At 46.9% G+C, this 14,054-nt stretch overlaps 1 protein-coding gene across 4 annotated transcripts in view; it reads right to left on the bottom strand.

Moving 5' to 3' along the window:
- The window catches only part of PDE11A (phosphodiesterase 11A), a 257,181-nt gene that overhangs the window by 203,108 nt on the left and 40,019 nt on the right, over positions 1–14,054 (bottom strand). For 2 of the 4 annotated variants that reach the window (XM_077319616.1, XM_077319617.1), the window contains exon 2: positions 9,979–10,137. The exons of 1 other annotated variant lie outside the window; for it this stretch is intronic. In XM_077319616.1, the coding sequence (XP_077175731.1) occupies positions 9,979–10,137 (159 nt within the window). Of the gene's footprint in view, positions 1–9,978; positions 10,138–14,054 lie in introns of those variants that run through there. One more of the 4 variants, XM_077319619.1, reaches the window with a different exon arrangement.

Here is a 14,054-nt window from a genome sequence, read left to right as displayed (position 1 = left end):
TACAGTGAGACAGCGGTACTCGTTTAAGAAAACATCTTCTGGCCTTTAGTGACCAGTGGATGCATTTAAGCCTCTTTGGACATTCAAGAATAACTTTAAGCACAGGTCTGTTCTGCTGCAAACACCCTCTGAGTGGGAGATGGGGAAAACGCATAGCTGGAGCAATGATGGATTTTTAACTGTTTTAACTGTTTTTAACTGTGATGTGTATATGGCAGTGAACCACCCTGAGTCAGAAATCCTGAGAGGTGGTAAATGACTGAAGGAATGACTGAAGGAAGGAAGGAAGGAAGGAAGGAAGGAAGGAAGGAAGGAAGGAAGGAAGGAAGGAAGGAAGGAAGGAAGGAAGGAAGGAAGGAAGGAAGGAAGGAAGGAAGGAAGGAAGGAAGGAAGGAAGATCAAAACAAATATATGATGATCATTTTTGTAGCTTATTGTTCTGCCTTCACAAGACTTAGAGGAAAACTTCAGCCCTTCCTGGATGACAGCTTTTGAGGGGAGCTACAGGGGCTCTGGGGAAAAGGAACAGAAGTCAGAATGGTTACTCTATTAACTGCACCTTTGGATCTAGCAGTTTAACTGTCCCTGGCAGCATTTGAATATTTTGTCACATATATGACTTCCTACTCACATTATGACAGGCATCTCCAACAGATGGAAAGAAAAATCAGGGTATGGATATTTTAAGTAAATCAATTTACAGAAATAAATTCCTGGCCATAATGCAACTGATCGTCCTTAGAATGAATCACCTTCGCAATAGAAGAGCACTCATCTGAAGTGATGGCAGTTAACAGGAATTATTGTCTGTTTTTACAGTAGGAAAATACCCTTTTCTTATGCATTGTCAATAAGAGGGTCTGACCAAGGTGCCAAAGGAGGAGTTCCTTTAGACCAGGGGTAGTCAAACTGCGGCATTCGCTGGCAGGGGCTTCTGGGAATTGTAGTTCATGGACATCTGGAGGGCCTCAGTTTGACTACCCCTGCTTTAGACCAAGCTTCCTCAACCAGAGTTTCAAGAAACCGTGGAGTTTCTTGGCAGCCCTGGAAACATTCCCAAATGGGTGGGAGTTAATTAATATACATATACATATACATATACATATACATATACATATGCACATGCATATGCATATGCATATGCATATGCATATGTGTGTATGTGTCTGTACACACACACACACACACACACACACACACAATTAGTTTAAAAACATTTATTGGGTGATATGACCATATATAGTCATGTCAACCCCCTCCCAAAATGGCCAATGATGGGCCTGGAGGGGGTGGGAAGGGGAGGGGTCCCGGGGGGCATGTACACAGCTATGCTTCCCAGCCATATTCTGCATGATCGTGCAACTTCTGGGGGTTTCTCAAAGCCTTAAGAATGTTTCAGGGGATTCTCAATGTTAAAAAAGTTGAGAAAGGCTGCTTTAGACCAAGGATTTATCCAGGTCCCTCACAGTGTATGTAACATCAAAAATATAGATCCAAAGTACAATTTTGAAAGAACTCTAGAGGCCTAGCTGTATTAATTTTCTTTTACCTCAAGACCAAAAAGAGTATTGCAGCACCTTTTTAAAAAAATGTTATGTATTTGACAATCCAGTGACCCACTGGTCTTGGACCAAACCAGTCTTAAGAATATCAGCCTCAATTTCCATCCTCAGACAGAAGCCACTGCTACCAGAAATGTATCCAGGATTAGGATCAGCTTGGAAACAAGGGAAACCTTGGGGAAATAACACATGAACACATGAAGCAGCTTTATACTGATTTTGTCAAGAGGGTCAAGTTACAGCAAATAAAATAAATTAAGTATTTATTATATAGTGCACACATATAAAATTAAAAACATCAGGGGTCTGAATATCAGACTGTACAGTTTACAAGCATTCCAAGTAGATAAGTACCACATTAAAGCACATTAATGTACTACATTTAACCACTCTTCCGCAGTGGTCAAAAATACATTAAATATACAGAACACACATCCGGAGAGTATTATATTTTTTCACAACCAGGTGCTGTTCTCTCCCATGCAGTGTGGTTAGGCAAAGATATTTTTTTCTATATTGGGCTAGGCAGCCAACTCACTCCTCACCTGATTGGCCCTCCCTTGGAATAATGCCGCCAACGAGAGAGCACTATGCCAATGAGGGCCAATCAGGTCAATCAGGTCAAATTGCATGCATACACCCAGGAAAAGCCTCTACCCTGGGAATGTTTACTCATAAGAGAGGGCCAATCAGTTTTAATTGCACTCAATGACAGCCAATCAGGTCAAATTGTGGGCACAGACCCAGGAAAAGCCTCTGCACTGGGAATGTTTATGCATGAATAAGTCACAATAAGTTTGCAATTTGCAATCTGAAAAGGGAGGAATACTTGGGGATATCCATCATAGGCAATTGCAGCAGGGAAAACAATGCTGATGTGAATGGGACTGGGAAGATATAGACTTTCCCTTTCCATATGGATATCACTCTGGTAGTCCTGTAGTTTTCCAAGACCATCACAACAAAGCAAATTTGAGATCAATGGCATGGAAGATGGGGAAGGTGTAGACAGGGCACAGAAGTACCATGAGGCCATGGGGACATGTGTATCCCAGTAGATGAAGAGTTGTTTTTTATACCCTGCTTTTCACTGCCCAAAGGAATCTCAGAGTGGCTTATAATACCCTTCCCTTTTTCTCCCCTCAACAGACACCCTGTGAGATAGGTGAGGCTGAGAAAGCTCTGAGAGAAACTGCTCTGTGACAATTTCTAACAGGACTAATGACTAGCCCAAGGTCACCCAGCACGTGCAGGAGGAGGGAATCAAATCCAGCTCACACATTAGATGCTGCTGCTCTAAAAAACCACAACACTGAGCTGTACAAACTGCCATTGTCTTAAAGAGGGGTAGATAGAGCACAGGCATAAGAAACTCTTACAGCAGTGGTCCCCAACGTTTTTATTACTGGGGACCACTCAACACCGGGGACCACTCACCGGGGCCACTAAGCACCTTTTACTGAGGCCCGGGGGGGGGGCTAGTTTACTCCTCTACTCTCAACCACTGCCCTAACGTTCCCTGATCGCTATGGTAATGTTTAAACATCCCTTCAAAATAAGATACAGACACGCCACAACAATGAACAGAAGGAACATTTTATTTTCATCAAAATTTTAACTCGACAATGACAAATCAATGGGAACCCTGAGCTTGTTTCTCTGCAATGAGATAGTCCCATCTGGGAGTGATGGGAGACAATGACACCCAAAGTGTGTTGTAAAGGGCCGGGGGGGAGGGTAGAAGGCGTCCTTTGGGGCCCACCTCCAATTAGTCGAAGGACCACATGTGGTCCGCAGCCCACAGGTTGGGGATCGCTATCTTACAGGATGGTGTAAGTCTTGTTTTACTTGCTCACTGACTGTTATGGGATTATTTCCCTTTAAAATTGGACCTTCTGGCCAATGGCTTCTCAGAGCAATCCAAGGAGGGAGACACTCAGGTATTTTTTTTCTCTCTCTCTCTGTTTGTGTGTAGAGGGGAATTAAATAGAGCTCTTCGTCCCCATCCCAAGCAGCCCTTTCCTCCAGGGGAACTGATCTCTGCAATATGGAGAGGTACTTTCATTCTGTAGGTTCTCCAGGTCCCACCTGGAAGCTGGCACCCCTGAGCAGTGGCAGGGATGCTGGCCTCCACCTGAGACCTGGAGATCCCGCTTCTGGGGTTTCTCAAAGCCTGAAGAATATTTCAGGGGTTTCTCAATGGTCAAAAGTTGAGAAAGGCTGACATAGAGGCAGTAATTGAGAAACCCTCTTTAAGTTCTTTGCCAACAAAGTTTTCATATTTGATTGTAACATACAACTGTTTTTTATTTACTCAAATATGAACTGAACAGAATGTACAAACTGAAAGGTTGTCAGTTCTTTAAGCAAATTGTGCTATGAATTAAATATTTTCATTGAAGGAAGAAACTGCGACAAGTTTATGAATTATATCTGTTGTTATTAGCAGTTACTGCCGCCCAGCATTTCTCTTTGTTTCCCACCTGGAGCCTGGCACCTCCATGGGATCCAAAGCCAGGGCTTTTCACCAGGGGGGCTGATCTCTGTTCCTGGAAATGCCCTGCAAAACCCCAGATCCCAACCTCTCCCATCCTGACACCTCTGTACCACAGAGTTCCCCCCTCCCAAGCAAACCCTTTCATATCCAAGAGCCTGGAGATGAGTTGTCCTTGTAGAGTCCTCCCTCTAAAACAGCCATTTTTCCCTGGAGAGCTGATCTCTATCGTCCAATTACAGGATATTTCCAGGCCATACATGAGGGTGGGTGACCCCTGGGTCAGGAGTGTTCCTTGAGGTTTGGAGGCAGGGTCTCAAGAGTCCAGGGGTGGGAAGGAGCTTTTGCCATGTAGCCAGCCCCCAGACAGGCCACAATGCAGGTGTGCATCCTAGCGCCCGTTGTATTCCTGGGTACAATGGGCTTTGCCTCTAATATTAAATAACAGCATAGAGCAGGGGTCATCAACCCCCGGTCTGCGGCCCGGTGTCAGGCCGCAAAGGCTGCGGTACCGGGCCGCCAGCAGCCACGCCTGCCTCACCCGCCGGCAGCAAGAAGGAAGGGAAGAGGCAGGCGCAGCCGCCGGCATGGCGGTGATGCAAACGTGCATGTGTACTGTTGCCGCGCATGCGCGTTCGCGCCACCTGGTGGCAAAAACACGCATGTGCGGCGACTGCGCGTGCGCGTTTTCGCAGCACCCGGGCCATCGGCTCTTCATTCACTCCGAAGGCGGTCCCTGACCTGAGAAAGGTTGGGGACCGCTAGCATACAGCATACTTTTTGAGCATAGCACCTTTTCTACAACAAAAGCTTTCAAGGACTACAGCATTATTGCTCCCAACACAAAAGCTTATGCTATACGAAATATATTGGTCTTTAAGATCATACCTCATTTTTTAAATCTTAACATATGTTTATGCAAGATTTAATATGAAACTAATGTTCTTATACCCTACAGACTCTAGCATCCCATTTTTTTTCTTACACATTTAGTACTGCTGCTATAAGACCGAGTGCTGATTTCTTCCCCCTTACACCCACACACTACAAGGCAGAGGAACTGGCTCGCAGAATATTTTAGTCATACGCACCACTGCAGCATTTTATGTAGGATTACAATTCACTGTACACAGCTATTAACACGCAAGTGGAGACTGCTAATCTAGGCAGCATTCATTGATATTTATTAATTGATTAAAGAAAAAATAATTAGACATTGGTATTACGTTTCAATGCTTCAATGGCCAGTCAAGCCTGAAGTGGCCAACGCTGCGACACAGGGGGGGAGGGGTGGCGGCGCCACTGGGGCACCAGTTGGCACATGGACGCAGGCGCAGAGCTCTGCACCTGTGTGTGTGAGGGTCGCACATCACCACTGGCGCCACCCCTCCCCCCCACACACACTGCTGGCCACTTCGGGCTTGACTTGCCACCGAAGCGTACAAGCCAAGTTGAAGGAGAAAGAGATTATTCCATTCAAGAGTTCATCCACTTTAATGCAGGTACGTTTGAAGTGCAAAACTGTGCAATATCTTAAATTACCTAGCTACAGGTTATCTGCATCCATAATCTCATCCACTTCCCCTTAGTTCTGCTTCCTGTAGGATTGGCCATTTAAAATCTGTAACCGTTCTGCATGAGCGGTATAAATAAAACGCTAAGGGCCCTTGGGGTGGGCCCCTTCCCTCCGCTTGCCATTCCAGCCCAAAGGGGCCTATTGGCCCCTTGGCCCCAAACTGACAACCCGCCCACCCCCAACTTCCGCCACCTTCCCCCCACACCGCCATTACCATGCTGAGCGCTGCTGCGACAACCAGCCGCCCAGCATGGCCGGCCTGGTGGAGGGGGGGGAACTCAGCAGAGGGGGGGAAATTCACACCCCTGCCGAGCTGTATTGCCCGCCTGCAGCCAGCCCAGAGCCGGGAGCCTTCGGCCCCAGCAAAGGGACAGTCCGGCCACGTCACTGTCACGCCAGGCCTGTCTCTTTGCCGACCCCAAAGCTCTCAAGCCGCCTGCAGCCAGTCCAGAGCTGGGAGCCTTTGGAGTCGCCAAAGAGACAGCCCCACCACATCACTGACGCGCTGGGCCTGTCCCTTTGCTGACCCCAAAGCCCACAAGCCGCCTGCAGCCAGCCCGGGGCCGGGAGCCTTCAAAGCCGCCAAAGGGACAGCCCCACCACATCACTGACGCGCTGGGCCTGTCCCTTTGCCCACCCTGAAGCCCACCAGCTGCTTGGATGGCGCCCACCCAAGCCAGCCCCGCCAAGACCCGGCGGTGCCCCGCCTGGGAGCCACACTCCAGCCCAGGACAGCAGCCGCGCAACCTTCCCCACCACCCCACAAGTCATCCCTGCAATCCGCCGCCGCTTCCTCCCCAAACACCCAGCCGCCCACACCTCTCTACCCCATGCTCCTCCCCCCCAGCCCCCCTCCCAGTTTCCCCTCCCTCGCGACTCCCCACCCAAACCTCCCAATGGACCCTTCACATTCCCCCACTTCCCATTCCATTCCACCTCCCTCCCTCCCTCCCTCCCTTCCTTCCTTCTTTCCTCTATTTCTCTCTCTCCTTTCTTCCTCTCTCTCTCCCTCTCACTTGCTCTCTTTCTGTCTTTCTCCCTTTCTTTCTCCCTTCCTTTCTTTATCCCTTCTATCCATCCCTTCACCCACTCCTGGTCCTCCTTTATCGCTCCCATCCCTCCTTCCCTCTTCTGCCTTCGTTTCTTACATTCTTCCTTCCGATGCTTACTCTCCTTTCTCCCCCCCCTTCTCTCTTTCTCTATGCCAGCCTGCCCGCCTGCCTGCCTGCCTGCCTTCCTTCCCAGCGGGGCCAAAGTCCCGGGGGGCCCCTCCCGCACCCACCCACTGCCTACCAGCACCCGCTGTATTTTGACTACAGCTTAATTTCTAGTTAAAAGATAATATGTGAGTCGCCGATTCCAAGTGAGCTTGACAAAGACTGATGCCTGATTCTTCTGATAATTTATTTTGAAACAAGATATAAACCAGCCAGCACAGAGGATATTGTTTTTTTCTACTTGAGAAGTAATAATGATGCAGGGAGTATTTAATGAAAGCGAGAGAAATCAAAACATTTATGGTAATATTGCTACATATTCTGTCTGCAGGCAATGTAGGCAAGTATGGAATACAATTAGCAAAATAAGGATACTTTGCTAAACCATGTAGACTTTCACAACAGAAATCGGTAGAACAGTCAAGTTCTCTTTGCCATGTAGGCCGATGGTCATTTTGTAACATGACTTGGAAGCTAAACAGCCCCATCCCAGTATAGTTTGGGCGGTATCAGTGGAAACCTCTACATTGAGACTCGATGTGATAACCAGGGGCCAAGCCTGTTGCATTCAGGAATACAACGGGCACTAGATTAGGGGGTTGGAATGGAAGAACTCTGCAGACGGCCTCCCCCTCTCTCCAGGACTGCAGATCCCTGCTGCGTGAGAGCTGCACCTCCCGGTGACTTCCATAACAGCTGCCTGCTATGGAATTCACCAGCATGGGCAGGGATCTGCAGCCTCTGAGCCTCAGGGGGAAATGTAAGAAGGAGGGGGTGGTCAGGGGTGGGGGACGGAAGGCGATTGGCTGGCTACTGGACAGACAGGCAAGCCAGTTGGAGAAGCTGCCCTGAGCGGCACTTAAGCCATGAGACACGCTCCTCCTCCAAGACCTTACCAGAAATATTAAGTGGAACAGACGCTGTGGAGACAATATTCCATATTCTGCTATATTGTTTGTATCAGGAGGAAAGGAACAACCTAATAATCCTCACTCTCTCTCACTTTAAACCCTTGAAGAGTTATTTGTAATGTGCAGAGGCACATCTTGTGACATTTCTGCTGGGAGATAGGATTAAGACAATCTCAAACGATGTAGCAAATTATTTGTTTATACTCTCTAGGAAAAGGTAAGTTCTAACTAAACAAATCAGTTAATTTTATCAGTTTACTATACTAATTTCTGTCATCCTAAATGAGTATAACAATTTATGGAGCTCTTCCGCCAGGCATTTGGTTGAGACCGGGGTAGGGATCAGGGTGATAAGATCGGGTCCTCCCCTTCTTCCTTGAGTAATCAGTAGAGTTGTTGTGAGTTCTATGGGACATTGGATTTTTAAATGTCTGTGTTTTTATTTTAAACCGCCACGAAGTAGCTGGGCCAAGAATGGTGGTATATAAGTTTAATAAATAAATAAATGAATAAATTATTAAAGTTTGCTTTTTTACTTGGTGATCAATTGTATGTTTTCTGCTAGTCGCTGAGCATATTAACAAACGGTACATTATAACAGTCCTGGTTAGTTCTTGGATGGGAGACCACCAAGGAAATCCAGGGCTGTTATGGACCGTTTATGCACTGGAGGTTTCATGCCAGGCTGCAGGCTGGAGTTTTAGTCATGGCAGGTTGCCCCACCTCTTCCTGCACCCACATGGGGGAGCATTTGGCCTGGTGCACCTCATCCACCCCTGATTTGTGCTCCTGCACAGGAGCTGGGGCAGTGAAGTTCCTGGTGCATAAACGGTCATGCAGAGACAGACAATGGCAAACCACCTCCGACCATCTCTTGCCTTGACCACCCTCAGGAGGTCGCTATAGCTATGGATTGATGGCACTACCACACCCACCAGCTCTCACAGCACTTCATACCCTTCCCTACTGTATATCCAGCACAATCAGTTGCTATTATTGTAAATTCACATCTATAGTGCATTCATTTATGGGTGAACAATGCACAGAAAGACACTATTAAGAGAAATTTGTGCAAGGTGGTACCTCCATATAGAATCTTGCCCAGGACTCTACAACATCGCCTTCAATGAACATTCCCCTAACTAGCAAAGGGAGAACAGAAACAATGATGTCGTTCCTGCTGATGGTAGCAGCATGAGAACAAGAAAAGGGCCAGCAAGGCAGTCGGTGATGGCAGGATACATGGTCTTGTATTTCAGCTCTGGCACATATGAGGCACATATGAGGCTAAAGCTGCCTCTGAAAACCGCCAAGATAATTGAGTGTATGGAGTGACAGCACACAATCTACAGTGACCATAGCAAAAGAGGACTAAAATATTTACAACAGAACCAGCAATTAAACCCATCTGATTAAATCCTTGAGGCTAACTCTAGCCATGCATATCTACATGTGCATCATGAATACATCTGTTCCATTCTCCCCCCAAGGAGTTCACGGAAGCATACACAACACTTCTTCTCTGGCACTCCATGCTCACAATTAGTTTATGGTGAGACATTATGGCTGGCCCCATGGTAACCCAGCAAGCTAATTCTGATGTTCCATCCAGGAATACTGGGGAGGCCCTTGGTCTAGGCATGAAGTCCCAGTGGAGAACCTCACACAGCGGGGGGGGGGGGGAAGGTGTCTACTCTAGCAGAGGTGACCCTGTCCCAGTGATGGCCAAGAAACATCCCCCAACTAAGACATAGATGAAGGCTATGGAGAACTGAGTCACCCTCCTCTGGGACACGTGTGGCTGATGGTGACCTCTCTGCTTCCCAGACAGGGCCAAAACTGGGAAATCAGGGGAGAAACCTCTCACATCAAGAGTCAGCATAAGAGGCTCAGAATCTTTACTGCCTCCAGGGTAGACTTTCTTCTCATCAGGGCAGATTGCCCCACCCACAATTCAGTCCTAAACAGTGACACCATTCTACATCCACTGAAGTCAATGGCTTCTAAGGATCTAATTCTGTTTCGGATTACACAATTTTCACAGCATTTTAAAACTTAATGAAAAAATAAATATACTTGATTATAAAACAGACGCAATTACATGTGAGAACAGAGCTATATTCATTATTTAGCATCATTTTCCATAAGCTTCTGAAAGACCCGCTGTACGTTTTATCCATATCAGCAATCTGAAAGGGGGAAGGGGGGGGGATCTTACTTTTTCATCATCATCGGTGAAAGGAGCACCTCCCGGAATTTTATTTATCGCTTGGGCAACACCAATAATCTCACCCTCGTTGTTTCTTATTGGCATACACAGCAGCGACTTGGTCTTGTATCCGGTCAGTTTGTCAATCTCATCATTAAAACGGCGGTCCTGACAGATAAAGAAAATATTAACATTCAAAACTTCCAGGCCCCTCATAACACACCTGCAACATGCCTTCTATATTCAGCACAATGTGAAACCTTTTCGTTAGGCATTTCACAGGTAGAATCTACCAGTTTAGCACTGAATCACTGTACATTCCCAATCGCAGAATCCTAGTCTCCCAAGATGTGGTCCAGATACATGACTTCTGAGGCTAGCTAGTGACCGTTTACTATTATTCATGACCAACGTTTTGCAGACCATGCTTTATTAGATAGAACTATAGTTATATTTTACACTTATGTTTACGTTTCATATTACATATAATGGCTTTGATTCCCTCCGGATCTCCACAGGCACAAGAATAGGGGACAATTTTCACTCCACACCCCTGTTGATTCTTATATGCCCCTTTTCTCTACCCGAAGGAGGCTCAAAGTGGCTTACAGTTGCGTTCCCTTTCCTCTCCCCACAACAGATACCCTGTGGGGTAGGTGAGGTTGAGAGAGCCCTGATATTCAGCTGATCAAGGGAGGTACATAGTATCTAGAGTCAGCTTGGTGTAGTGGTTCGGAGCACCGACTTCTAATCTGGCAAGCCAGGTTTGATTCCCCGCACCTCCTGGGTGACTTTGGGCTTGCCACAGCACTGATAAAGACCGAGCAGTGAAATCTGGGCTCTCTCAGCCTCACCCACATCACCAGGTGTCTGTTGTGGAGAGAGGAAAGGGAAGGCGATTGTAAGCTGCTTTGAGACACCTTGGGGAAGAGAAAAGCGGCATATAAGTACCAACTCTTCTTCTAATGGGATAGCCAAGACAGTGTGACTATGAAAATTCAATGCAATTATAAATACCTCGCAACATCCTATTTATCTGCTGAGTGAATATAATGACTTTCAAGTGCGATCTATTCTGTCTTCTGAAGATGGGCTTGGATTCTCACTGGTTAAAAGAGAAATTCGGAACCTCATGGGGGATTTGTTGCCATGGAGTTCAGTTTAGTCATTAACTCTTGTTTTTATGTCCCCTGGGCTGCAGCAACTTGAGACCTGATTCTTCACCTGCCAGTTCTTGGCACGTCAAGGTTTTAAAATCATGACCTGAAAAAAAATCTGCTCATTTGTATTCTGTAACATGACTTGATGAAGAGTCCTCACGAACTCAAAAACTTGCATATGGCACCGTGCCATCTAATACGTCCTAACAAAAAGTATTACACGGGTTGTGTTCTTCGGCTTTCTGAATTTTACTTTTTGACCAACATGTCTGTAAACAACGTCGGCTACAGGCCTTCTCTTGCAACCAAACAACCTCCCCAACCTGAAACAACGTCTTACTAATTATGATAGGCCACCTGACAAGACTCACCAACAGAACCAAAGCCATGGGACAGCTGATGAGGTGATACCCCATCCCCAATTTGGCATCCTCCTCAACATCCGCCCACTAGCCTCGTAAATGCATGGGAATCAATGGTACATGCCGGGAGCTGCTTTGGATGTTGCACTCTCGGTGTGCAGGTAGATCGCCCCCAGTTGGCAGGTGCTGGGGTAAGTCAGTCTATTGCACACCAGCTAGTGGCTCTTACAGCCTCACAGAGCCTCTTGTGGCGCAGAGGGGTGAGGCAGCAGAAATGCAGTCTGAAGCTCTGCCCGTGAGGCTGGGAGTTCAATCCCAGCAGCCGGCTCAAGGTTGACTCAGCCTCCCATCCTTCCGAGGTCGGTGAAATGAGTACCCAGCTTGCTGGGGAATAAACGGTAATGACTGGGGAAGGCACTGGCAAACCACCCCGTATTGAGTCTGCCATGAAAACACTAGAGGGCGTCACCCCAAGTGTCAAACATGATCCGGTGCTTGCACAGGGGGGATACCTTTACCTTTTACAGACTCACAGGCCAGCCACGTAGCATCCCCGCCCTAGTCCAGGGGTGGCCAAACTGAGGTTCTCCAGATGGCCATGGATTACAATTCCCATGAGCCACAGGAAGAAGCAGCTTTAAAAGATGATTAGATAGATTCATAGAGGATAGATCTCTCTGTGGCTACTAGCCATGGTGACTGAGGGGAACCTCCACATTCTGAGTCATTAAACCTCTGAATCCCAGAGCCAGGGGGCAACATCAGGGTACGGTCTCAACCTCTATGCCCTGTTGCTTGCCTTCCAGAGGAGCTTGTGGGCCCCTTGGTGAAATAGGATGCTGGACTAGATGGACTATTGGTCTGATGTTCTTATCTCAGGTTCAGTTCCCATCATCTCCAGTGAAAATGATCTGGCAGAAGGTGATATGAAAGACCTCTGCCTGAAACCCTGCAAAGATCACTGTCAAGCAGGGAACACAGTACTGACTGTGATGGACCAGCTGTCTGATTCAATACAAGGCATCTTCACATGTCTTCACGGCTCTTTTGAAATGTATTCCTTTTCTTTTTCAACATGATGGTTCACAAGAACATTCTGAAATACTTACAAGCACAAGCAACCTCAGTCTTCCAGACAATGATTTGGCTGTCTAAAACTTCGCTTTAGATCAGTGGTTCTCAACCTTCCTAATGCCATGACTCTTTAATACAGTTCCTCCTGTTGTGGTGACCCCCAACCATAAAATTATGCAAGGGTTCTTTCACACAAATTAAACCTAAACTGACCAATGGCGTGAAGATCCACTGTTCATGATTGTATATAAATTGGTATTTTTCCCCACTGGGGTTTCTCAGTTCAGTTCTGCCTCTTGTCCCACCATGCCGATTTTGCTCTTTTCCGCTGCTCCAGACAGACCAACGCTCTATCATGATCTACCCTACAAGGTTATTGTGTGGGTGGTGCCCCCCCCACCGGACAATCTGCTTGCCCTGCTGCGACCCCTGTGAAAGTATTGTTTGACCTCCAAAGGGGTCCCAACCCCCAGGTTAAGAAACAATGCTTTAGATAGTTTTCTGTTCTCAAAAGTGATATCTTACTACTACAGTTCTCAAGCGGGGGAGTCAGGAGCCAAAAGCAAGCTGATACTCCTTCACAAGTAGGTTATAAGACCAGAAGCAGAAACCAGGGTGGGAGAGGAGCTTATAGGCAAATAGTAGGCTGTCTAAAGTGCCTACTGACCTGTTAATAATACTATGTATGGAAGCCAACTTGGTGTCATGGCTAAGAACGGTGGCCTCTAATCTAGAGAACCGGGTTTGATTCCCCAATGTACATGCAACCACTTGGGTGACCTTGGGCTAGTTGCAGTCCTGTTAAGAGCTATTCTCACAGAGGTCTCTCAACCCCACATACTTCACAGGGTGTCTGTTGTGGGGAGAGGAAAGGGAAGGAGATTGTAAGCCGCTTTGAAAATCCTTCAGGTAGTGAAAAGCGGGATAGAAAAACCAACTCTTCATCTTCTTGTATTTATGAATACTACAAATTAACACAAACACACAAATATACTTGACCAGTGTAAGCCGTTGGAAGGCATTTTATAAAAGGAAAATTGCTGTACATTATATCACTATGTACAGGATGAACGATCAGTTGGCTGCTCGTATCACCCTGGTGTCATCCTGTCGCTTTCTACTGATGTACATAACACAATAAAGGTAAAGGTGAAGGTATCCTCTGTGCAAGCACCGGGTCATGTCTGACCCTTGGGGTGAAGCCCTCCAGCGTTTTCATGGCAGACTCAATACGGGGTGGTTTGCCAGTGCCTTCCCCAGTCATGACCGTTTACCCCCCAGCAAGCAAGCTGTGTACTCATTTTACCAACCTCAGAAGGATGGAATGCTGAGTCAACCTTGAGCCGGCTGCTGGGATCGTTGAGCTGACTGCTACAATATTCTTCATTATATCCATGTTCCATCTCATGCCTAAAATGCTATGCTCAATGCATACCTCCTCATATTGACTATATCAACCTATCCCGTGAATTTCTCTCTTTTTTTGGAC

This window comes from Paroedura picta, chromosome 2, assembly GCF_049243985.1.
Source record: "Paroedura picta isolate Pp20150507F chromosome 2, Ppicta_v3.0, whole genome shotgun sequence".
NCBI classification, from domain to species: Eukaryota; Metazoa; Chordata; class Lepidosauria; order Squamata; family Gekkonidae; genus Paroedura; species Paroedura picta.
The sequence above is the reverse complement of the archived record's forward strand: the minus strand, read 5'-3'. Positions and strand labels throughout refer to the sequence as shown.